General features: G+C 47.4%; 1 protein-coding gene across 1 annotated transcript in view; it reads right to left on the reverse strand.

Moving 5' to 3' along the window:
• Nucleotides 1-26,793, reverse strand: part of LOC105697902 — a 168,704-nt gene that overhangs the window by 103,696 nt on the left and 38,215 nt on the right. Inside the window, exon 2 of the mRNA XM_012421634.1 lies at nucleotides 7,610-7,732. Within this exon, the coding sequence (XP_012277057.1) occupies nucleotides 7,610-7,732 (123 nt within the window). The remainder of the gene's footprint in view (nucleotides 1-7,609; nucleotides 7,733-26,793) is intronic.

Here is a 26,793-nt window from a genome sequence, read left to right on the forward strand (position 1 = left end):
CCCCGTAAACACGCGAGTCCAAGAGGGCCAGTCTCCGTTCGAAATTCTGTTTCTTAGGAAAGACATTCGAGGGGTCGTCTCGAGACTTCCCGAACTCGATCTTTCTCCGCTATTACCTTGATTCGATAACAACGAACCGTGCTCACCGCTGATTTCCCTGGACTCGATCGAAACTTCGACGATGGTCCGAAAACAAAGGAACGATCACCTGGCAGATCTCTGCACCCCTCTTTGCGGGTGATTTTTGTTTTTAATTTATAAAGGTTCCACGGCAGAGTGATCGGAAGCTTCTCTGGGATCTCTAAAGTCGGTAGAAACATTTTACGTGTCCGTGTTTAATCGGGTCACCCGATATCTACGGGGAAGGGTGGAAAGGCCATCAGGGTGTTTCCTAGTCACATCGCTCGATCGAACTCTCTGGATGAAAAAAAAAAAATAAAAGAACTTGGTTGAATCAAATGAATAGGTTTGATTGATGCAATATTGCCCGGTGATTCCCTCCGCTTTTTAGCGAGGTATCGACCTAGCATCGGAAATAATGACATTGGTTAAAACGGGAAGCATCACGGATATCCCGTTTTATTTTAGCAAATAAACTCTGTATGGACAATATCCTGGTGGCAATTGGAGGTAGTTGAACCGTTCCTTCCAATACCGTTTTATGATTAACCATATATTTAACGACCGCTGTATCGTTAAAATTAAACAACTCACGGAAACGCATGACCGACCCACAGAAATTATAATATAAATTCGGCGCACGGAACGCGAAGAGGAAAAATTCTAAAATAGAAATTCCAGGAGTATCCGTATCCGTGCTAGCCATCTTGTGATCTCGTTTCCTTTTCCCTCGTGGATATCTAGAACGTAACCAGGACACGGCTCTTTGTAATTCGTACCCAATTGCTCTACAAGTAGTCCCAGTGGTCTCCGCTTTCGTCCGACCTAAAAACAAGACGTAATTTCGCACCTTTAAATGCAGCTGCTTCCGAGGAGACCATTAACGATATTACTTCTGGTGCAGCAGAGAGCTGACCGGATGCTGGGACGTCAAAGGGCTCAAAAACCATTTTTTCGAGATAGCATTATAGACCATGCCGCTCCCGAACACCAGGAAGCATTCTAACCTCAATTTTTGCAAACATACGTCGAGTGGATCGATCCTACCCCTAGTTTACTCGAGTACAAATCGAAACGCTTTTTACGAAGGTGCATTTCGATCGATCCGAGTGGAGGAAATGGGCCGCGAAAGTCGACGACGATCGACGTCGCCCGACGTCGTTTGTCAATCGATTGAGCGGCGCCAATCGAGGATGTTAATCGAGGATGCCAATCGAGAATGTCAATAGTCTCCTCGTAATCCTCTAACGAGCGTAAGTTCCGAAGATCTCCATCGAGGGATTTCGATCCTCGACTTCTTACGCCTCGTCCGCCTAAATCGGTTCTAAGGCGGAAAAAAATTGGGAATAATCGAACGGCTATTTAATAAAATTGGCAGATTGGAATTCCAGGCTCCAAGTTTCATTTCGTAAGCGGTTGGAATCGATCTCGTTTCGATGGAACCTTAAGGGAGATTTTTGATCGCATAAATTGCGGAATCGACGGCCGGTCGGAGTTCCGGCTGACATTAAAAAAATTATGGCGCGAATTTGGATTTTTTAAATCCAGCGAATTAAGCAGCGCGACTCGCGAGCATGTATATGCAAAGTGGGGGTCCGCTTATGTATTCCGAATTCGGAATGCTAATCGAGAATGACCGGCTGGCGCAACCGTCCACCACGTCCTGGTGGACGACTTCGTCGTAGAGACCCATCGACCGACCATCGATCGCTCTAGACGATCTGAATAAAATATAAATGACTCGCCTACCCGTCGTTTTTATTTTCACTTTATGTTTCGACAAAGGTTTCCAAATTTATCCCAAAGTTTTTAACTTCGCGATTAAAGAGGCGAGAATAAAAGGCCACGTGGCATAAGGAGGACTTTATACGACTGGGGGGTAAATAAAGCGGGAGGAATATTTAATCTTAGTTTTAATTTCTTGCCTCGTAGAGCTGGGATAACCAAGCCATTATGGCACGTAAAGTGATTTAGTTTTCCTGTTAAGGTTAAGTGGTCTCTCGTTTATCCATATAAATGAATTACCCACAATCCGCAGCCTCGAGTGCTTCGGATGATCGGGATTTTACTATCCATTGACGACGGTTTGATGACGAGATTCGATTACCAATTAATCGAAAGCTCTCCAAGTATCGTATCTGGAGATTAAAGGAGCAAAGAAACACTCTCGACAAGCCGATACGAGAGGGATCGCGATCGAGTAAATGTTTGCCACGGGATTATCGAAGGGAAAGGCAAGTGGTTTCATCGAAGCGACTAAAAAAGTTCCCTCAAAAACAATAGCAATGGACGCGTCGATACACATCGTGCTTGCAGCTAAACCCGACATCCAGGCTGCAACGGTCGGATCGGGATTATTAAATGCCTCTTGAAATATCCAAACCAAGCTGTTAATAAATAATCCCTATGCATCGGGACGTTAATATTCACTAAGAACGGTCCGATAACGATTATCGAAGAACGATTACCAGCTGATTTGGGCCAACTCCTCCGGTGTCGAGGGGACCAAACGGACGTTCCGGTTTCGTTTTGCTTCCAAATACCGACAAAGCAAAGACTTCCCGATATCTCCGTCACGGTTTCGAGAATAGCAGCGAAGTCGAAGGCGATTCGGAGCATCGCTTAACGATGGCGTCGCCCCTCGATGGCGATATAATCGTTCCGAGTAGCCTCGAGCGTCTCTTTCCCGATTTTCAATAAAAACGGTGACGCCTCCCGGGCATGAAAAATCCGTCCGCGAGAAGATATCCGGTCCACTTAATAATTGCACGCGGCATCCGCGTTTCTGGCTGCCTTAATCCCGGAGCTTAATAAAACCTGCCCTGCCAGTCCGAGGAAAGCGAGCCCTTCCGGACTGACGGAAAAATCCGGCAAACACGCCGCGGCTTGGCTCGCCGGCCCTTACATATTTATGCGAGCTTCACCCCCGGCGAGACGCGAAAGCTCCACCTCGGCATGTAAAATTCCTCCGCGCTTTCGAGCTCTCGGAAAATCGGCCATACATCTCTCGCGGATCGGCCGATTCGCGAGTTGGATTTCCATGCGTCGAGATCCTTGCGCGGGAAAGATGGGCCTCCTTCCGGGTGGAGGTCTTGTCGCGAGCTTTCGGCCAGGAGGGGCCGGAAGTATCGGCTGCGGAATGGGTGGGAGGTACCCCAGGGGGTACGCGAGCGCAAATGGAATTCGCTTAAAGAGAGCTCGCGAGCCCCGGTCGAAGGCGCCCACGGGCGGGGCGGGTGGAGGTGCCCCTTTTGAAATTGAAAATTTGTCACGGGTCCGCCAACGAAATAACACCGAATGCAGGAATTACCCTTTACGAGCGACAAAGCGCACGCCCGCCGCCCTCGAGATTGCCCGAGTCCCCTCGCTCTCTTTCTCTTAGCCTCGGCCTTTACGGCGGCCTCTTTCTCCTTCGCTCCGCGCTCCGGGAAAAAAGGCGCTCCACGAGCTCCAGGGAGAGGAATGGTCGTCGTTTTCGAGGGGAATCCCATTACGGTTCTCCGGCAAGGCGAGCCCGACTCTGCCGGGTAGTTGCTTCTTCCTTCGGAAATCAAAATTACGACCGTCGATTGCCTTGTTTATCCTTCATCTCGGAATTATTACGCGTTCCCGATTTTGACCGGCGAAAGAACCCCGAGATCGATCGACTCTTTTATTATTTCGACGTTGCGATACGATTAATTTTTTTTCCTCAAAAATTTCCAAGTACATTTGAGGGGACTCATGGCGGACCGACCTCTATTCCGTTCTAATTGCGATGGTAGAAGGAAACGATTCTGCTGGAATTCGTTTGAAATATCCGACAAATCGGAAGCAGTTCCGGGTGGGAAATTCGAGAAGTCCGAGTCCTTGATAAATACCGCAGTTATTTATCCGTATGAAACGCAGCCGGTAATGAGTATCTGGTACCATATAATGACGTGCATAATTTGATCCCGCTAACGAGATCCTTTGGTTACGACGTTTGTATTGCACAGGCGGAACGGATTATATTAGCTTTCAACTACTGTCGGGAAACATTTAACCTGTGATCGTGTGCGTTATTAACAAACGCGAAAACTGCGTACAAAAAACCTTTACGTTCTTCCGTTCCTGCTCTGCCAGTTTATTGCAATTTACTGTTCTTTCGTCGTGTCTCCGGAATAAATATTCCCCGTATTCTCGAGAATTAAAAATTATTTCAGTACGCATCAATTATTTCGCCGGTCTTCTTAGGACCTGGAATTTTGCTTTTCGTTGACTCGGCGTTCATTTGATCGAAGGAGCAAATATTAGGGAATGGAAACCACACGATTTGCGACCGAAGCACTTTTTTACGGGCCCGGGATTGTTTCTCTCAATTTGCGGTCCACATTCCTGGAGCTTTTCCGAAGGTTTTCCTTCCCGTGCCAACACCGGCCGGGTTAACGACTCGCCGTTCGTTACTGCGTTTGTCTTTTATCTGCGGCCCTCGAGGACGACACGGAAGGATTTAAGGACGTGTTGGCCAGGACACGCGCGGCATTATTGCCGCAACGATCCAGCAACTTTTCGAGGAAAATGCGGTTTCCCTGGAAAATTCTAGGAACAGCGGCCGACATTGACGGATCCGACTGCTGTCCAGGGAAAATCTGCCCTCTGAAATTCCAACGCGATTCCGTGCACGGACAGTTTCGCGTGGGATTTGCATAAGTATATATGATGATAAGAGGAGGGAAAAAAGGAGGACGGGACGGTCCGGTTACGCGCCTCGAGTCCTTAACTTTGAAAAACTAGTTAGTGCCCCTCAAGGCCAAAGTTTATTAGTCGCATGTCGAATATGCAAAGCTACGAATTATGAAAAACTCGTAAAACGTACAGTGAAATTAAAAGGAGAGGCATTCGTGCCCACCGGTGGGCAGATATTCCAGCTGGTCGTCCGAACTTCTCGCAAAGACTGCCGATCGATATCGACGCTCGAAATCGATGCTTCATCCGTGTATCCTTAATCGAAACACGCACTTTACCGACTGTTCCGGAAATCCCCTCATTTAATAAAATTCCTCGATTAATGCAGGAGGGGTCTCGACGTCGCCATTTCCCGTCCCGCACCCTCGAAGTCTCTCGGAAGTGGCTCCTAAGCCTTTTAATAAGGACTCCCTTCTCGCAGGCGTCTTCACCCCGACGCGTTATTGCTTCGAGTAGCATAATACTTTAGACGGCAGCCACCCTCGAGGATTTCCGATTTGACCGAGTCCCCCAAGTCGGCGAAGAGCCAACTGCCCGAGGGTCATATTTGTGTGCACGCGTCTCTCCAAGTATACAGCCCTCTCTTACGAGCCCTCCTCGGTTCTCTCAAAACTCGAGCCCCAACCCCGTCTGTCAGCCACACCGCCTACCAACTTCGAATACGAGCTTTTACAACTTTGAGACATTTTCTTCCCTCGGTGTCTCCGCCCGCGAGGGGAGGCATCCTTGCCGCGAGTCCGCTTTCCTCGGATTTTGCATTTCTGTAATTCGTTAGAAATGATTTAGCCAAATTATTTAGCATACATCGTTTTTACATCGAAAAGGGACTCGGCCCTTGATGGTTGTGTCGAAATTAATCGTAATAAGGGTAATTATTTTTGCATATTTTCCTTCATTTTATCGTTGATTTTATACAAGTTCGGAACGTATCTCCGGGGCAGTAAACCATCTCACGGCTGCGGTAATAGTTTCGAAACATCGAATCGATTTCGAGGGGGTTTCGCAACCGGCGCGTAGGTGCACGTAACTCGTGATGCGAGTGACGTGCTGCACGTGCTGTACCGGAAATCAACATCGGCGATGCTCGTCATCTGTGGAAACCCCTGACCTCGTATTCCGCTTCGGGCTTCGACAAATCCGAAGTGGCAAGAACAAAATGGCAAAATTACCGCAGGCCGAATTTCTGCCAACGAAATAGCGACCCTCCCTCCCGTTTCCCTTGAAATTAATGCGAAGGGTGTCGTGAATTTCGCGAGTCCCTCGTTCCCCGGTGGTAAGCGTCGCTGACCGATTTTCCACGTTTCCTGAGAGAAGTTCCCCATATAAAATTCCTAGCGCAGATCGGCACATACGGACTTCTAAGAAAAACCCGGAAAATTCAATCGGCAGGGCGCGCCCCGATCTCGCCGAAATTTCCCGCAGGACTTTCCGGAATCCTCCTGGCTGGGCGGAAAAGTACGCCTCGTCTACTCAAATATGTAGGTTACCTCGGGCTCGTTGTCGGAGTAAATTTCCACTTTTCCCTCGCAATTCGTTCCTCGAAAGTGGCACGCAAGCGTGCCGGCTGCACGCTTTTTTTCGGGATTACGGAAATAAATCGCCTTAACGCTCAACACGCTCTAAATATGACTTTTTACCCCCATTGACCCTGGTGTTCCAACAGTGGGCATGTGCACCTCGAATTCCCGCCTACTCCGACATTATTTTATTACCGTTAGTTTTAATTATCATTTTAATTTCTTAACAAGCTCTCCTCTCCGTTCGATTAAAACTTACCCGGGTTGATAAAAAGTATAATAATCATACTCCGAGCTAAGAACGCGGCGTCGCGTCCCAGAAGTGCGGATCGTTTCGTGATAAACTTCTCCGAACGGTTTGCGACAAAGTTTGCGATCGAGATCGTTTCGCTTAAAGTTCGATTACTCCATTTTCCGGTATGAACTCGAGATACTCAAAAGAAACCTTCGACGGGAAGTTCCGTGTCTCGAGACGAGTTGCGAAATAAAATGGAAGAAGTGACGGGGATTCTCCGGGATTTCGAATTTCTGCCAAGGTCTGCGGCGATCGATGCAAACGACAAGATACACCGTCGTAATACACCCGTTCGTCACATGGCTCGTCCCGGTAATAACTCGAACTTACCTCACGGTATGTGCCCGCCATCTTGCGAGATATGATTCTCTCGTTTGTGAAGGAAAACGGGTCCCGGGGGAAAGCTTTTCCCGATAAGCTACGTACTCAAGGTCATGAAGACATTAAATTTGGATCTCTGCGTTAGTCAAAGGTCTCGAGAAGTAACGCGATTAACCGCGTAATAACTTTAACGGCGAAGTTTTAACAAGTGTCGAAGTCCACCGTGTACTTGAGAGAGTCCATTGCTTGCAATGTAGACCGGGTCATGGTCAGGTACTTGTTTCCTACGTGGTTTCGCACACTAAACCCTGTAGGTCTAATGGAGCCTGCAACCTCCAACCTTCCGGCAACGAAAACCTCGAGAGTGAATGTGGGTGCGTAAAAAGGATGCCCTTTCCGCCCATTTCGCACGTGCCTTCAACGTTAATGGCGAACGCTTTTAAGGTCTACGTTTACTCCGCCTCGGGATTTCACCCACTACGAACTTCATCTTTAGGAAAGAAACTTTCGCCCCGAGCCACTTCCGCAAAGGTTTTAATTTAATTATGTACGAACCCCAGGTAAATAATTAAGTGGTAGCGCAGGAATATAATTGAAAGCTCGTCGATTAAACTTAAAGAAGCAGTGGTTTTCAGTAAAAAGTACTCACCCAGCTCGGGACCACACACGCGTGGTATAATCTCCAATATAGCGCTGCAAGATGGATCTTCGAAACACAGTTGTCGAGCAAATAGACAATTCAAAATGGCCACCGTTGACTTGATGCTGGAACCTGAAAACAATCCAAAATTGGCGAACTTGAGTATACACGTCTTTTTAGAGGTCTCGGATACACTTCAACCCCTTCAACGGGCATCGAGAAATGTTAAACATTTTTTAATCGCGCATCCGACAAAAGTGCGTTCTTTCTAACAAATAGAAAGGCAACTCGGAGAAGAAAGAGGAAACATAATCTACGGGAATGGGAGTTTATTTATCTTAGAATTTCTATCCGACTAATTTCGGGAAAATTAAGCCCTCTTCTTTTCAGGTCAGGTAGGACGCCGCAAAGTCTGAACAGTTTCTCCAATCACTCGAGGGAATTCAAGAAGTTCCAAGGATATCTCCAGAAAATATCCTCCGGGTTATTTCCTAAATGGTTTCCTCGGGCAACTTTCACCTTGGCGCGCCTTGACGAGCTTTGGGGCTCCTTCCAATTTTCTAATAATTTCCGGAATCTGCCTTCCGTTAGATTTTTTATTTCGCTTCATTTGTCCCCAAAATAACAGCCCTTGGTGATATCGGTGACCTCAACCTCGCTAATAACCATTACGAAGCTAATCGGAGTAGCTCGTCAAATGGCATTTGCAAAATGAATTCGCTCCTCGTCATACCATCGTCTAGGCTTCGCCGAATAAATGTCAGATAAGTATCTGGGTAGTAGTACACGCGAGCTTCCAACGAACTTGAATCACGAACTTGAACCCGGAAGAAAGGAAAACTCCGATCCCTCCCCCTTTCCGGACCCGCCATTATCCCGGAGCGATTCAGTAAAGAGCAAGAAAGAAACGAAGCTAACGGCAGCCAGGTAACTAAATCCTTTCCTCGATGTAACAAAAGGATCGGTGCCTTCGAACAAATGGCGTTTCAGCACAGGGTGACCGCGGCCATCTTGGGCGTTTTATCACCACGTCGGTGATAAACAGAGCAAACGCTCGTAAAATTAGCATTTGCCAAATGAATCCGCCATTCGCGTTGGGCCCTCCTGTTCGCTTTGTCGAACGGAGGCAAACAAAGGCTCCGTAAAAATCATTCGAACCAAATCGACGTAACCTCGACAGAATTTCGGAGCCGCAAAGTAAACTTCATTCGAGGAGAACCGAACGCCGGCGCGGGGAAAAAGTCAAGTTCCGCCGGGGCGAAGTTTCTAAAGAAATGCCGGCTCTTCCGAAATAAGTGCTTTATTTGAGGAGGGAATTTTTTCCGAGGTGTATCGACTCGGCTGACTGGCCTGAATGTTTCTTTCGTCGGTGCACTCGCGAGTTGCGTGGAAAGTTGGAGCAACTGCGCTCTCGCGGATCGTTCCCTTTTTCCGGCGGCGCTTTCATTCCCGAGCGACTCGCCCAGGTCGGGAAAGAGATAGACCCGCCGCCGAAGGGAAGGCGGGTTAAAGGGAGAAAGACAGAGGGCGGCAGAGGTGGGAGAAAACCGGGAAGAAAAGAGAAAAGGGTGAAAGAAGGGAAAGGCCGCGCGTGCGCACCCGGCCGAGCCATTCTTCGCGATCCACTCGCGAAACGGAAGTCGATGGAAGAAACGCGCCGACGGCGTAATTAATTTGCGAAACGTTACCCACCGACCTCTGGGAGACTCGTTACAGGCGATAATATTCCAATTTAGGACGGATTCGCTTTATGCTGGAATCGATTCGTACGTTGCGTAGGCGGAAAAGTTACCGAAAGGGGAGAGAGCACTCGCGCCCTCGGAATTTCGGATTTTCCTCAGAAGTGCGGATTACCTGTGCCTGAAAATGACGGCGTCGGTCCAGGTCCGGGCATCGCTTTTGCTGCAAGAACTTTATGGCATTTCCCTTCTAAACCATTGTCCTGACAGCCGCACTGCACATGTGGCTCGCCAATCGGAACGATATCGCTCGGGAAAGAGACCATTCGATGCAAAATATTGTGCGCCGGTTCCGCGAGAAATATCAAAAAATAAATTCCGAATTGTCTCATTTCGAGCGGCATATATTTTATAAGTCTAGGAAAAAGAAAAGTGGCTGGATTTGACCTTCGCGTGAGAGTAAAATCGTTGAAATAAACGATAATAATTCGCTGGAAAGAAGATCCCGTCGAGAGCTTTTACGCAGCCCGTGTGCGCGAAAAAACCTAAGAATTATCGTGACCCATTTATTACCGTGTACGAGAGAAAATGTTTTACGACGTGGCTGGTTAAGCGCGGGTATTTGGATTAAAAAATTAATTCTACCACGGGACTCCGCCATGTTGAAGCAAATTAAAAAGAGTCGAATAGAGGCGAGCTAATTCGTATTCAGAGAGTGGACAGAAACGAATAGAACCTTTGTTTGCCGTTCGTTATTCTAATACGGATTTACCCCCATTTTGTCAAATTTTCCGACGAAACGGCACGCAGCCGGAAGCGGAACTTTCGATAAAATATTCTTTTCCCAATTAACATTCTTTGACCAATCATCTTGTACATTTTACGGGTCCCATTTTTAATTCGGACGTTCATTCGCGTTCATTTGAAACTGCACTTTAGTAAACCGTAAAAGCACTCGAAATGTTGGAAAAGAGGACCCTTTTTCTCGGCCTTTTCGAGAATTTTTTTTGGCGAAGTGGACTCGAAGTGGTTCGTCAAGGTCTCGAATCGACGAGTCGCCCTTTTCGTAAGTGGCAGTAAGAACGAGTCCTATCTTAAAAGTGGCCCCCCACGTACCTCGTAATCGGTGGAAATGACAAACTAGGTTAGTAACGTAGCGGTCGGTTCGATCGATTCGAGTCGAACGGATAACCAACGACCTCCTACTTCGACTCGTAACGATCCAACGGAAGTGCGGGACCTACACTTCCGGTTCGATACGTGAAGATCGTTTCAAAGTACCTCTGAGAGGAGAACGATGCGCGGGGTAAGAGGGCTTTAAGAGCCCTGATGGCTCCGGATCGGATTCTAAGGAGCGGTACCGGTAAAGTGCTCGACAAAAATCCGAACGAAGCCAAACCACACGTTAAAAATTCTTCACCGCAAGAAACTAGATTAATATGTTTAAAAAAGAAAAATCCGAGAGCGGGAAGGAAGAGTACTTGTGACGGCATCGATCGCGTTAATGAAAAATCCTTCTTTGCCAAAGTGGTACCATAACGTCCGAAACGACCGACGAAACAAAGAGACCCACTCGGAAACCGGAAGAAGGGTGGCAGGGGGGAAAGTATAGTAGCCCGGAAGAGCCAATAAAAACAATAGAAAAAGTTTCTCCGTTTTTCCGGCCGCTCCTCCATGGGAGAAAATCCCTTATCGTTCCGAGGTTCGCCCCGGAAAATCCATTTGAGCATTTTCGTGCGCGGATATATTTAATTATCTCTCGAAAGCTCCGCGCCGGCAAAGGACGAGGGTGTGCGGAAAATGGCGGAAAGAGGACCAACAATTGAAAATAAAGGAGAAAATAGGAGGGAAAAGGGATGGGCGGGAAGTGTCTCCTGCCAGACGGGCGGCCCGTACTTATTTCTCGTTAAATGCTCGTGAGAATTCCCATAGAGATTAGACTCTTCGCTCGAGGAAAGTCCGACCATCCGAACGAGTTTAATTATTCGTTGAAATCACTCCCACGGCATGGTGGAAAAATTCCTTGAATATTCCCCTGTCTTTCCCGATGTTTTGCCCTCCCTTGATATAAAAATCGCGACGACCGTCACGTTTGGTCAAAAAATCAACTGGCGTGGATATATTTACTATAATTATACCGCGGAGGGCTCCGCGGTAAGAGACGACGTGGGCGGAAACCGGGGGCAAAGAGGGAAAAGGAGGCGGAAAAAGGGAAAAGCGGGAAACGGAGACGGGAGTGGGCGGGAAATGTCTCGCTGCCAGATGGCGACATACATTTCGAAATTATATCTCGTTAAATATCCACGAAAGCTTCCACGGCGATCGCAACCCCTACCGAAAGGATCCTCCAAGTCTTGGCGAGGTTACTCGGCGAAATCGATACTCCCGACGTGGTTGCTCGGGAAAATCGGGAAAAATTACTCCCCTGCGCCCTCCTTTTCCTAAGAAGTTGGCATCGGGGTACAAATTACTTTCTTTGAGAGCAACGGTCGTCCTGGGTGGACAGAGAACGGACCATCCTGTCGTGAACATCGAATCATATCACAGGAACGATGTCGCGCTATGTTCAAAGATTCCACTCTTTTTCCTATTCGAGTCCTGCCGAGGTATCCTACTCTCGTCTACCCCTCCAGACGGTTTCCTTGAAATTCCTGGCAATTCACTGAAATTCTTTCCATCGAAACCTCACGTGACGCAATTGCGATAATATTTTCCCTCCGATATACGGAGCCCGTCTGAAAAATTCGAGCAGTCATCAGAAGCCAACTAGAAATTCTGCCCAGTTTTCAGGAAGAAGTTGTCTAATTAAAACAGGGAAATTCAAAATTGAAAATCAAGGGATCCTTCCGGTCGGTTCCCCGGGGTTCGTTTTAACATAACCTTTTAAATCGCAGTACCTGCGCGATGCGTGAATATTCATGTACCAAAATTTCGAGCGATCTTCCTCGCCGACTATCGAGCACATGGAAAACGGCTACTCATCAAAATCGGATGGCAAACGGTAGTTTCGCTTTACCTTGAAAGTGTATCTTTGAAATTTCACGCGGGGGACGCTGCTGACTATCGGATGAGGAAACTTTCGATGGAGTGGAATTTTTTTCCCATCGGTTTCCGGTCACCGGGCATCATCCAAACCTGACCCTTGCTTTTACATCCAGCGCAATTGGGACATTACGCACCGATTACTATACATCAAGGGTTACGGGGGTGCAGAGTGCGTATGCAGGGCAGCGATATGCTTCCCAGAAACGGACCGATGGTCTGCCCATTCACCCTAGGTCCGTAGGTTGCTCCCTTCTCCCACCTCCACCCAGAATATGCTCATGAATTCTCCGATACTCCGAATGTCCATGTCCTGTCAATGGACTACTGTCTATTCATATTGTACCCATAGGCCGAACCTTTGTTCGTACATGCTGCTCCCGGAGGATATCTGGCGCAATTACATTAATTCGGTTCAATTATACGTCCAGCCACCTCCAGCATATCCCCGTTTCGACCTTGTAATCTCATCATCGATCGAGAATAAAAATACAGTCCTGCCCGTGAAAATGATTTCCGAGTTGAAATACCGGAAGAAAAAATGTCGTTCCAATTATTTGGTTACCGTGGCATAATTTCTAAAAATATTGAAAACGTGCCTTGCGTCTCAGTCGTCCCGACCCGAGGCGAATGATTTCAATTAGGATCGTCGGTCGGAATTTGCTTTGGGATTCGTCGGTTTATCCGGGCATGGGACGTGTCGACAGCGTCGTCGGTTCCATCCGCGACGATGTGTCTCATCGGGACTCGGAGGACGGATAATTACTTTGGCACGTACCAATTCCCGGGCCGTGCGTGCGGCGCACCGGGGCACGCATTAAGCCCCGATGTACACAGAGCGTCCCGAGGCGGATGAGCGCTCCAAAATGATAATATCTTACGATCCGGTTGGCAGCTACGCGGGGCGAGCGGGCTCTCCGCAGCGCGGAACGCGTTCGACCGATAATTGGAAATCAGTGTCCCATATATCGATTCGCGAGATACGCCTAAGCCCTTCGCGTCGCCCGGAGGTGCACTCGTTACTCCATGGATCCCTCGGAAAAATTTCCCATCGCGCCGTCAACGCCCATCTGGGTCACGGGCTAAACGCGTAAGAACGCGATAACGCCGACGGTGATAAGAATTAACCAGCCCCGTTAATTCTCGATCGTCCCGTAAACGCCCCTCTAGATGAAGAACGCGATGCCCCTGCATTAGATACCAGAATAGAATACCAGTTTTACCCGACAAGGACGTCGCCGAACGTTCCATTGATGTCAGGACGAGCTCCATTGACATCCGTCCCCGAAATACTCCGATAAAGCATCCATTGTTACGGTTTTATTGGATCGAGCGGGAGATAACGTGGACACGATATTTCCATATTGCGGGGTAATTTCGGGAGATCGAGACCTAATTCGCATTTGTTTGGTCCTCGTGACGCTAAAACCTCGCTCCAAGTTGGGAGCACGGTCCTCGAGCTCGTATATTCATAGGTGGGGATATTATTAACGAGACCGAACTATTCTCGAGACGGGGGCTGGGTACGCGATAGGCGGGATCGTAACTTCGATAAAAGCTCGATTAAAATTGTAGGCCGTATATGTCTTATGGATTATTCAAGGGCAAGAAGTAGCGAGGAGGAAAGAGGGTTCGATCACCATCGCATTTACCAAGTTTTCCAGGACGAGGGACGTCGGCGTCGGCGTCGGCGTCGACGTGGCCGCGCCTGGCCCTCCTGATCGCGCGGTGGGCTCCATGAAAATCCAATTATCAGGACTGATAAATTATTACGATAACCAAACCTAACCGCGGGCTGTGCTTCCCGCCGTGAGCCCGATCCGTACGCCAAACTCCATTCATAATTGAAGGTCCGCCACAGGGGCGTACGAACGCGTTTGCAATTAACGACTCTTCGTCTAGTTTCGGGCACGTCGCCTGTTACGTGTCCGGCTTAACCCCTTTGCCAATAGCGTGCCCATTTTATCGACACCGCATCCATAAAAAATTGCGGGAAGAATTAATGGGTGGACCAATAGAGGGGTTCCCTGGATAGCCGGAGCTGGAATAAAGGAGAAGAGGTTCGACGATCTTGACCGGGATGCCGATGAATCGTTTAGTCGATGACAAGAACGGGTCTTGCCAAACCATGGGCATGAATTAAAGAGAATCCGAGATACCTGTCCTTCCCGGGAAATTCTGAACCACGTGATCGTCGTGTAAATAGACGTCCTACCTCGGAATAATAAGCCCCTTCCAGAGATGAGAATGGCGCAACCCTCGACGACGAGAGTTCTCGGAGAATTTCCCGAGTCCTGACCACAAACCACTGACAACATAGACGACATCGACGCCACCCCAAATAGGACCTCGAAAGGTCTTGGTCCATGGTCCGGGAACGAGCTTCGAAGGAGAACTTCTGGGTCTCGCGTTCCCAAGGACCAATCGCAACTCGCCCAAGAATCGCATTGCACGCGCCAATAAGACCGACTTTAATTATCGGTTCTATTTGGAGCCATATTACGAGGTCGAGAGACCTACCCCAAGGATGTCGCCACGTGGTTTCGGTACACCCACTGAAATTCTACGACCAAATGAAAGTCAACCGAGCTCGAGTACGAGGAGACCGGACTTCTCTTTCAGAGATCATCCTTCCGAATGAACCTTCGTTGAAATTCCCGCGCGAAGAACGAATCGCGGATTCTGCTCCCGGTTCAACCTCTGTTCGTCCACCGCGTTTGTAGGGAGCGCACGTAAGGCGGCGGTTAAAATAAAAATTAATTGAAACGGAGGAGGTACTTTAGCCGGGCAAATGCGCGGTATTACTTTTCGGGCGCAGCTCGCGTTTAATATTCCCCGTAAAGACCTTCACGGTTGACAAACTTATCCGACCTCCCTTTGTCCAGGGAGTATTTATTCCTCCTTACCCTCGGTAAGCGTTGTTTGCGAGAATTTCACTTATCGCTTTTGAACTCCTCTCCGATTTCAAGCACCGCCTTTGCGCTCATGCCATGAGACGTCTTCGGGGAAATAGGAGAAACGAGGAGTCTGGAAGGGAAAGTCTCCTAACCTAAATTTTCGGACGAAGCCAATGGGAACGCGACGCATGGTTTGCCAAATCGCTCGCAGAACTCTGAATTGTGGAGCGGCGAACTTTTGAAAACGTCCCCGTGGACCGAAACTAACTTGGGAGAGTGCCCTCGGCCCTCGCCATTTTCTCACCCGCCTCTTTTAACTTTGCCTCCTGATAGGGAGTCCCACACCTTCCGATTTCTAAGTCGGATGCATTATCTGACTCTCTCCGTTTCCTAGGCTTTTACCGCCGACTTTTACTTCAGGGTCGGCGGTAAGCACCGATTTTTTCCTGATATAACCCGGCTTTTCCCTTCCAATGAATTTCACCCTTTATGGTGATACCATACTCACTGAGGGATACACATCGAATCTTCAATTCCGCAAAATTTAATAGCGTAATTCCAAATTTCGCATCTTAAGGCATTACTTTTTCAGGGTACCTTGAAACCACTGGTGGGAAAAAATGTTCCTATATTCTCGAGAATTTCTGAATTTAGTGTTAGAAGGTTTCAGACAGTTGGAATCGACCAGAATCTTTTTCGGAGATTTGCCAAGGAGCGTATTTCTCGCGACGGGAATAACGTACCGTGTAACCGTAAACGGAATTGTGAAATTCACAACCCGAAGCGAAAACTATCGAGAGAGACGAGCGGAGAGTTGCGGAAGACCATTACCTTAATTTAAGTACTTGCTACTTGAGCGCAGTATTTTCGTCATGGCTGCTGCGCTTCAACGTAAATTAAGCCGTATATTATGCATACTACGCAAGTAACGTCGCCGCATACGAGCCGCTCTGCTCCATAATCGTTTTCTCGCGTCCCTCTTCGTATCTCCTTGACTGTCACCAAGAAGACGCCAGGAAGAATCGAGGAAAATATTGAAAATCGAAAAGACGAGTCCCGCAAAAGCCGCAACTCCAAATAGCAAAATAAACGCGTACACTTGCGAACCTCAAACGTCGCCGAATCACAAATAGAGTGATTAGCCCGATTCATAGCGCACATAGACTCGCGTTTCCCTCGACGATCCCCGAGTTAATGAAAAATAAATGAGGGCCATTACCGCTCGAATAATCCACCGGGTAACTACCCGAAGAGGCATTTGCGGAAGGTCAGGGCGCGACATCTCGCCACGTGGATGTAACTTAGCGTGTAACCGCGGCTGGAATCGCGAGATTCGCCATCTCGGGCAGGAAAGAGTATCGGAGGAACGGGGAGAGAAAGAAGCTCCCATCGTCTCGGGGTAAGTACTCGGTGCGCTATTTACGTCGACGCAACGCGGCGTAACTCGACGTACCGCAGCCGCCAGCTCGGATACGTTACTAACCTCGCCGATGGTCGCTTAAACTTGCCGAGTCTCGAGTTTAAAGTTCGCCCGAAGAGAGAAGTCGCCTCGTGCGTTGTGTACAAGTAGTTCGGGCACGTACACATCGAGCGGGACTTAAAGCCGAGCAGAGTTTCCCCGAACAATGGGAGGGCGAACCTCTCGGCTCGAGGGGAAATCGTTTCCAGCGAATCAGCGTCGTCAGCTATCGAACTTCTCGGGCCTGTTCGAGACTCGTGGTTAAACCTCGGTTAACGAATCCCGTCGCCGACATTCCCCTCGAACCGCGTGTCAGCGAATTAAGGAAGGAACGTGGGGACAGCTCCCCTCCTTGACGTTTCGTCGTCATTTTTGGATTTTCAAAAGTGCGAATCTAATTTCGCTGGTGATTTTTGTGCCTTTGTATTTTTTACGTATCGCAAGAGTTGGAATAATCGGTATAATTTATTATTATAATTAATATTAACAGGTTGGAAATATTAAGAGGTTGAGTCGTTTGCGGCGATCGCGACCCCACCGCGGTACGGTCGGAAGACCGAGTCGAGAATTCGAAATCCTCGTTCCGAATTGATCGATCCGAAGGCACGCGAGCCTCGTAGCCGAATTCTCGGGCCCGCGATCGATGCATTCCGCGTTCCTATGGCGCGAAATGATCGGGGCTTCGTTTCCTGTTTATCGGAGGCGCCGATATCGCGAGGTACTCGGGGATAGGTACCACTTACCGGAAGCACTAAATCACTCGGACTAACGAGGGCAGTTGCGAGGTCGGTTCTTTTTCATTAGTCTTCGGCGGGAGGAAAAAAGATGGCCGAAAGGGGAGGCCCGGGAAGAGGGAGCCCGGAAGCGAGGAGGATGCGCAAGATGGAGAGCCTGGATTTAATTCCGGGATGATGAGAGCGAAGCCACTTCTTCGGGGATATTCGTGAATGCTCGTCGGCCGGGTTGGTAAGGCCGTTCCCTAATTAGATCTTTTCCCCTCGTTGATCCACCGACTGGGATAATGTCTTGCATGCCCAACTTAAACATTCCACCCAGGATCCTCGCAAACGATTTTGCCGCGTCGAACGCGATACCGGCAGGAATATTTTAGGCGCTGCATGCACCCCGACTACCATTTATTGGGTTAAGATTATACGTACCCAAATGTATGGAAATAAATGCAGGTTTATCGGCCGTCGAATGTCCTCGACCGCGCGATGGTACTCGTTAAGGGCAACGCGAGTCGGATAATTTCAGGGACGTCGCCGAAGAACCGAATTCGCCTCCAGGACTGTAAGAGCCGACCCGTGTCCAAACTAAAGCCCGATCTCGAGTTGATCGGTGACACATCGCACGACATGGGACGTTTCATCGTTGATTCGAGTGCACCGGTCATCGGCATTAACGCTCCTCCACGTAATCGAATAATGGAGTCGGATGTAAAACGCGCCGGACATGTCGGATCCATCATAATCGGTGTACAGCGGCGCTCGCATTCGGCGCGGCGCTTTTAGCGGTAACGCTGCTTTTAATGGAGACGGCACTTTCAGCACGGTGCTGACCACCATTCGGCCCAACTCGGGACGGGACTAATTACGAATTCGATTTTACACCGGAGCTTCGAACATGCATCCCGGGATTAACCGGCACGGTCTTATGCCCGCGTTCCTGCTCGACGCGCAAAACTCGGCAAAAGTGCGTTACCGTAATTGGCAGCGATTCGTCGCGGCCCAAACTGGATCAGGGATGGTTCGATTCGCGACGTTTGCACCTTCCTCTCGAAATTTATCCCGGATGGATTCGGTTGAGGTCGCTCGTTTGTCCCGCGTTATCCTTACAAATTGCCTAATTTTCCCACTCCGGGTTTACCATTTTTGGGGGCCGGAAATCTCCTTGGATTCCTTCGCGGAAGAGGAAGACGTTGACAAGGGTGACGGGACCTTCTTTTCCGGAAAAGTTCGCGGTAAAGGACGTCGAGTAGTGGAGGAAGACAAGTGCGAAAGTAACCCCTGGCCAATCGATCTTGTGGATGCGGTATCGGCCCCTGCGAGTCGAGATTCGTCCTCTCCTTTGGTTTCGTAATGTTCGCGTCCCGCCCCTCCGATCCGCTCCGTTTTCCATCTTCTTGCCCTCTCCGGACGGCAAAAAGTGGCCCAGATCGAGAAGTCGCATTCGGGGGAACTTTCCCAAACGACCCGGAGGAGAGACAATTGGCACCTCGGTGTCCGATCCGACGTCTGTATCCACGAAAGAATTTATTTCGTATCAACGTATATGGAATCGTGACTGCCCGAGTCGACTCTCCTGTAAATGTTAGCGACAGCTGAGAGTAACGATTTATTTCCCCGTTTCGGAGGCTGGGTGGACGTTTGTTCCCGATTTTGTAAACGTCTACTCCCCTTCTCACATTTTCGTCGGCAAACGTTATTCATCGCGTTTGCCTTCGAATTGAATTTTATTCACAAAGATTGAATATTGCTTTAGGTGCAGGTGAAAAATAAAGGTGTGCTCCATCTACGGTACTTGTTACATATTCATCGACGGCGGGCTTGCCGTACCGGATCGAAGTAAAATTAGTCGGGGAATATTATTTATACCACATTCGGGTTACCCGGTAATCTCCCCTCTCCATATAAACGTCGACCTAATGGAATCGTTTTTAGTACTTTGCGGCAGAAATTCATTTGCAGTCGCTAAAATCAATGGTCGGGGTAATGCGTCGGTATTTAACGCGTCGAATTAATTGCCCGTTCTATAAGTTGACATTAGAATTTCCGTAAAAGTCTAGTGCTCGGAGATATTTCTTAAACGGACTTTTCACGTTATTTCTGGGAATCTCGAGATAAGCATTCTTTGCGAAAATCTCCGCTCGCTTCCTGGAGGTATCGATTGTCCGGCGAAACTGAATCTTCGGGAGCTTTTCTCCCGTATAGAAGTTCCCTCCTCTGCTTTCCGTTGAAATTCGAGATGTCCGAACCATTCCGAAGGGTTGGAATCGAATCGAAATGATGTGCGAAATGCTTCATACGATCAGGTGTCTCGATTTTCAGGCTTCTCCGATGACGGTCGTAGAAGCACGCCGCGCCGTGCCTTTCGTCCTTTCTCGGCAATTCCTGATCATTGAAAGCTCTTGTGGGAATTTCCGAGTAAAAATTTCGCTGAAAGAAACACGAAGAAAAATGTGGGATGACTGTTCGAACCGGCGATGCGAGTCAATTTGACCGGTTTCCTAAACCCGGTAATCTTGGTATTACCGTTCGACCGTCGCCGCGTATTTTATATCGCCGTAACGCGATGCATAATTTTTTACACCCTCGTAAACCGGGCAAGCTTATTGGACCTTACAGCGTTCGCAATATTTTTCTTCCGAGAGATAATCTTCGTCTTAAGTCGGCATATTACTTTCGAGGAAACGTTCCCGTGCCTCCCGACGTCTCGCACTTCGAGCTTTAACTTCCTCGCAAACCGCGGAGTAAGAGGTTCTTCGAAAAATCAGTGAAAAAAGCGAAAAAGCTTCGTGTAATTCGGAAGTTTTTCAATTACGCGGCTGGAGGGCTTTAGATGTGAAGGATTAAGATTTAATTGAACCGGAAGTTACGAAGAAAAGTAAGAGTTTAAACGGAAATCAGGATGGAAGAAAAACAAGACCCTCCGGAATCTGGACTTTCTCCACCTAGGCATGAAATCGTTTAGAAAAACCATTGATGTCAATTAGACAAACCGTTTAATTTCACATGTTATGTAAATAAAAATCTAAGTCCTTATTTCAGCGGAATAGGGTTGTCAGAAAGAATGAATAAATTTTACTTGCCATTGAGGATATAATTTCTTTCATTGAACACGGTTTAACCGACTATAGGATTTCGTTGTTTCGATGCTATTTATGCCCGAGTGAGCACTCCAGCGAACGTACATTGGTAACACTAAAGTGCATCCACGACAATACAGTTAGAACAAATAGAGATTTTCTCTGAACTCGGACATTTTTAGCCGAGCAAGCTGGAGTGGACTTCCGACTCAGTGGTCCATGAACCTATAAGGTTGCCCGACATGGAACGACCCATAAATGCAAGGAAAAGTACTGAGTCAAAGAGATAAAAAAAAAATGATCCTCCACGCACCGAAACGAGTTCCCCGATAAAACTAGTAATAAATAATCGTCTCGGAAGGAAAAGCGAAAACCAATTGTTAGATGTGCTCGGGTGAATTAATGAAATAAATTCCGGGTTCGAGTACCCAGCCCCGAGATATTTTTCCTATGCTGTCCTGTGAGAGTTAGCGAGTCCTTATCATTACAGAAATAAATCGCTCTCATCCCGCTGATAAAATTCCGCCTTTAAAGTACATCTCCGTGAGTTTAAGCCCGGAGATCCGCAATAAGCTCGGTAACGTCATGCCCCCACGAAACACACGGTATTAAAGAACATGGGAGGAAAAGGGTTAAATGGATGCGCGTTTAACATAAACGCAGATTCCCCGCAGACCCAGACATTCGAGGAATATGCAAGTAAGGGTGGACTTCCAAGTCGGCGGCATATGAATTCATAAGGTCTCCGCCGTGGGAATCTCATAAACGGAGAAAAAGGCACCGAGCAAAGGGGTAAAGGGAGGAAGGGGGCAAGGAGAATAAGGAAGAGGAGACCTCGTAAGGTTGCCCCTCTCGGAGGCAGGAGCTTTCCGTATGTCGTCCTTTCGATCGGGGGAGCCGCGAGTCGCCGACGAGCGATTCTCCTTCTCGAGGGAGGGCAACAAAAAGGGTCGGAAGGATGTCGAAGAGCTCCTGGACCCGGAGGGGAGCATCCGAAGGACCCGGTCCCATTTGGGATGAACCCAAATCTAGAGGAAAATTTTATCGTATATTCGGGACGTGTTTCGACTTAGAGATGCGCCTCGAGCAACGAGCAACCCTTCTTGCCTCTCATCTCTGATGGGACGCGGAACCTCCGGAAATGGGCGGCCTCGATGCGCAGGGACCAAAGAAAATCGACTTTATTGCAGCGCTAAACCATTTGCTCCGAGACCTCCCGTGGTATGATCCTACGACTATTTTCCAAAAGCGAGGGACTCGTCTTTCTCGCTTTTCCTCGTTTTTTCTTCCAATTTTTAGTTGCGTTGATCATCCGAACTGCCTTTCGGCATCCTCCAGTTTCAACCACTGGTTCTTCAGGGTGACTCGAACACTCTGCTTAGAAAATCCGCGCCTGTATTCCGCACTGCGGCCATCGCGGGAGCGCGTGTTTCTTTTTGGAAGCCGGGACCAAAATTGGCAATCTTCTTTCCTTCTTTTCCGATTGAAGTTTTAAAATGCATGGCGTAAGAGTAACTCCCGGAATGAGGGTATGAAAATTTAGTTAAAATAAAAGTTGGAGCGGGAGTAACTTGGACCGTTCCATCCGGTATGAGAAAGGAAGAATTTTAAATATCGCGGGATATCAAATAATACCACACGGTGTCGAATTTTTAACGAGCCCAATTAGAGCATTTTCGACTGCTTATCTGGAGTAAAATGTTAATTTTTTCTATCTTTTTGTTATTTTCTCTTCTAAATTTCATATCGGACGTGGACAAATTGTCTTGTAATGCGGATTTCTGGGTCGTGTTTAACGTATGCTTCGGTTCTCGGATTTCCAAGGCAGGGCAATTAATCGCGGCCGTAAAAACTGCTGCAGGAGGGTGCATAAAATGCACGACGTAAACGCGTTTCGTCAATTACTAGTATACATAGGGAGGTGACATTGTTCGGCCTGCAGTACTTTTGGGTTAAAAGGTGAAATTTTTGTTGAATTAGCGAGAACACGGTTAACCAGCTCGTGCATAGCAGAAAACCGTGCGACCGATCGATGCTCGACGAGCGCTCGTAAATCATTTTTTCGAAAAAAGAAAGGATACGGCCGTTTTCGTCCGCTCGAGCTTTACGAGTTTGACGTTAAGCTTTTACGAGGATTCGCCAAAAGGGCTGAACGTATGTCAAAAACTCCGAATCCGTCCCCCTCGTCCGGCGATCGATTACGATGCAAACCTTACTTTTGTTCAAATCCGGGTTAAAGGTGAATTCTTCATAGGAGCACCTGTACTGAACATTTCCCCGTAAATTCCCAGCCGACAGACCGAACCGTGAAAGAAAAGATGAATGGGATAAACGCGAAAAAATTTTTTTTAAACGTAGATAATGCAATCTAGGGAATAGCAACGTTACGTAGAAAATAATGTCCAAGTTAATCCATCTCGAATTTTTGTGAAATTGGTTCGAAAATGAAAAGAAAAATAAAAGAATTTTCAGGAAGGCCAGTTGCAACTCGTTCTACTAATGGTCCTCTGATAAGCGGGTCGGATCGTTTAAAAATTTTCTTAAGTGAAATTTTAGCAAGGCTGCAGAAAGAAGGGCGGACAATTAAATTCGTCCTTCGTACCCTCTCGAAATCGCAAGGTGCGCACAATCTCGCGCACTTGTGCCGGTAATCATTGAGTTAATGGCCCCGCACTTACCGACCACAAAGTGGGCACTCTGTCAATTGCTTTGCCGACCTCGACAATTCAACGTCGGTCTTGGGGTCATGTGACTCTTGACCCTATATACGCAAAAGCTCTTTCAAAGGAACACTTTCCTTTTAACCATACCTGGAGTTTGCCGATACGATAAGGTGTTACTTCCCTCTTCCTAAGAGACACGAAATTAACTTATACGAGTCGCAATTTATTCCGAATCTCTACCAGTGAATTAATTGCAATCAGAGAAAAATATTTAAAGAGGAAAGTATTCTAAAAATACTGCGAGGTCAAATTTTGGTCACATCGTAGAAATAAGAGAATAATCGAGATCGTTCATTCGTACTATTTTAAAATCGCATAATGTACCCAGCCGTACTCGCATATAGCTATAATCATTGAAATAATGGCCTCACACTTACAGGCTCCGAGGTAGGTGCTCTGTCAATTGCTTTGCCGACCCCGACAATTTAAACGACGGTCTTGGGGTCATGTAACCCTTGACCTCGTCCACTCGCTGCTTCGCGGAACTACCCCGAGGCTCGGTTTTATTCTAGCACATCCTAAAGAGAAACTCTGATAAAATGTATACAAGTCTGCATTTTTATAATACTCTTCAACGATGCATATTTATCCAATTGACATTTCCACCGAACGAATAAATTTATCGAATTTTTATCAGATTTTCGTAATTCTAGCTATTTCACCTTTTTTCGGCCACAACAGATCGACGAGTCGGACATTTAAAATAATATACGCGTCATTGTTTTCCAAATAAATAGCAAGGTACGTGCATAATGTTAATTGATGCACTAACAAGGAAGCGAGGAATTACAATGAGATTTAGATGTTTCGTTTCATTTGATTTAAATTTAATTCCCAGATTTAATTAATCTGCAAATGAACACCAGTAATTATTTAAAATCTCATGATTCGTTATTTTATAAAATCAGAATCTATGTTCATACTTTTGTACAGAACAGCATTTGTAGGGTTTTACAAGGAATCTTTATAATTACGGTACGCGTTTCGTCTCTTTTTTCCGAATAACGTGAAACATGAAACTTCGAAGGTTCGACAAAAATGTAGTGTAACTCAATATACGATGCATTATTTTGTAATATTGATCGCGTTTCTCGCACTGCTTGGGCGAAAAATTATTTATGTCGGTGATGTGAAATATGCATTCACATGGCAAAATATTTAAACTATTGAAAGAGCTCGTGGCAGTTACGTGTGCTTGTACGTTCTGGCCATCGTCCGAACGCAGATGGTAAATAGCGTTCGCCAAAACATGCATTTCAAAATTTATTCCAGAATTAATTATATCGTTGCCCTCGCTACAATTCATGAAATACTTCCACTTGCTACCGTCGATTTAATTAAAAAAATGTTAGAACACGTCCTGATATTTTTGCCTACCTTAACGCCTTTTAACGTAACATCGGCCAAATAATCTGAGGTTATTCGTGCCTCGAAGAATTTCTAAAAATCTCTAGAAAATAAAAAATAACAGAAATGGTCCTGTATCCACTCCACGTTGTCCCGTCGAGAACTCTTGTTCTCGGTGGAGGAAGGCACAAGCGAGGGTGACACTTCGTACAGAGGACGATAGGTGTTCTTCGGAGGGCGTGCTTCATATTTCGGGAACGCTAACCCCGACGGTCAGGAATTGAAAATCCCGTTTCCTCCACTTTCCGCGGTAAGGCTCTCTTCGGAAGAGGAAATCGCAATTTCGAGCGTCCAATGCGGAGAAGGCGACATCGGGTTCCCGGTTCCTGCAGGACAGTAAAAGAAACCGAGTGGGTCGGGTAAGGACCTCAGGGTCCGTAAACACTCGGCTCGCCCCGCCTCTCAGGGCTGCAACTCCGGCTCAGGGCAAAAGGGTTTGCGAGTAGAACCAGGGTGGTAATTTCCTGGGGTCACCAGGGGGTGAGGACGGAGGAAGACCCTAGAGCACGAGCTGGGAGGACAAAAATATGTATATACGGAACGACGTTAGAAAAAAATAAAAAACAGGAAAAGAAGCGTAAGTGAGACCGCGCGACGTTTACAGGGATGACGGGATCGATAGTTCCATTAGACAGTCGCAAATCCATGGAACTTGGAAACGACTTGAGAACGAAAATATGGAACGCTCGAAAATTGAACACGGGCATGGAAAAAAAAAAAAAGTTACTTTCAACGTATTAAAGAAAAAATTGTAAATCGTGAAACGCGGAGGTGGTGTCGATATTTTAGTATCGACACTTTGGTATTTAACGATCGGTCGATTTCTCGAGCCGGGCCCTCTCGGAAATTGAGCTCGATAATAATACGGACCATTACGTGGTGCGACTTCGAGCGAGAAGTTTTAACGACCGCTTATGTAAAACATGTTCCTCAAATCCGCGCAATCCGTAAGGGCAGTAACGACAAGGAAGGACGTCAAGTAGACAAGGAATTCCAATATTCGCCGATTCGAAGTGGCATCGATGAAAACGAAAAGCGGCCAATCGAACCTCCATTCCATCCCTCACCCCTTCGGCCGCGCCACTTCCAGCTGCGATCTCCACTTCACGCTTGTTCCCCCTGCTCCCAAATCGAGGAATAGCAAGTAATCTTCTTTTGTCTTCCGGATAAAATATCACCTTAAATCGATCGATGTCATTTCGTTGGATATCGCCGCGGCCTGCAGGAATATCGCGAATATAATGTAAAAAAGGAACGGTAACGTATAGACCGTGTACCAAGAGAACTGTCCAATTGATATAAAAGTTTCATATACGTTTCAGCAAATATTTAATCGGCTTATACACCAAAAAAAAATATCACGAGACGATTTAAAAAGTTATCGGACGATAACATTCGTCCGATGATATTAATAAAAGCCATTTCTTTCAACGCTGAAAGTGTCGGGCATTTTTCCCATCGATCGCTCCTCCCTGATGGCAAAAAGTTAGAAAAGGTGACGGGTCGAACGACCCATCAACCTAGACTATTATTTGGCAGGACTAAATCAAACGATCGCACCCCTGGTCGCTCGTCGATAACCGGTCAGTCCAACTGCCAATTTCCCACCTACCTTTCATCGGTTCCCGCCTATGTGCTCCCAACCAAATGGTAGAGAATTATCTTAAGTTCGGTCCGCCGAGCGATCGTTCCATCGACGGGACGAGTTAACTCATTTAACCCGACAACGGTTATTTATTTTTACCGACCACACTTTTTAAGACAAAACTTTCCAGATTCTATCGAAAGCACTCGTCCATGCCGTTACCCCAAAAGAAGTATCGAACGATCCTGAATTTCGACATCGGGCGAAAGATAGTAAAAGTTAAACAAGGCACTCGGCGATCGGTCCTTCCTTTTCCCTCGACGGCAGGAGAAAGGAGAAATTCCCCGGAATGCCGGAATAAAATCCGACAAATCATGCCGGCCGGAAAAGAAAGTATTCCTCCGACGAGGGTGAAGGTAATTTCTCTCCAGAGGCGTAACTTCCTGGAGGAGCAAAAACGCGGTCGCCATCTCGGGCGAAACGAGCTGTCAAACGGGGTTATCTTTTGGCAGGGTCGAGTTAAAGGATCGTCCCCTGCCCTCCTCGGGCTTCCGTCGATAATCGAGAGCAGCCTAACTGCCAATTTTCCTCTC

The sequence above is a fragment of the Orussus abietinus genome, unplaced genomic scaffold, assembly GCF_000612105.2.
Source record: "Orussus abietinus isolate OABI.00-Male unplaced genomic scaffold, Oabi_2.0 scaffold1, whole genome shotgun sequence".
Lineage (NCBI taxonomy): Eukaryota > Metazoa > Arthropoda > Insecta > Hymenoptera > Orussidae > Orussus > Orussus abietinus.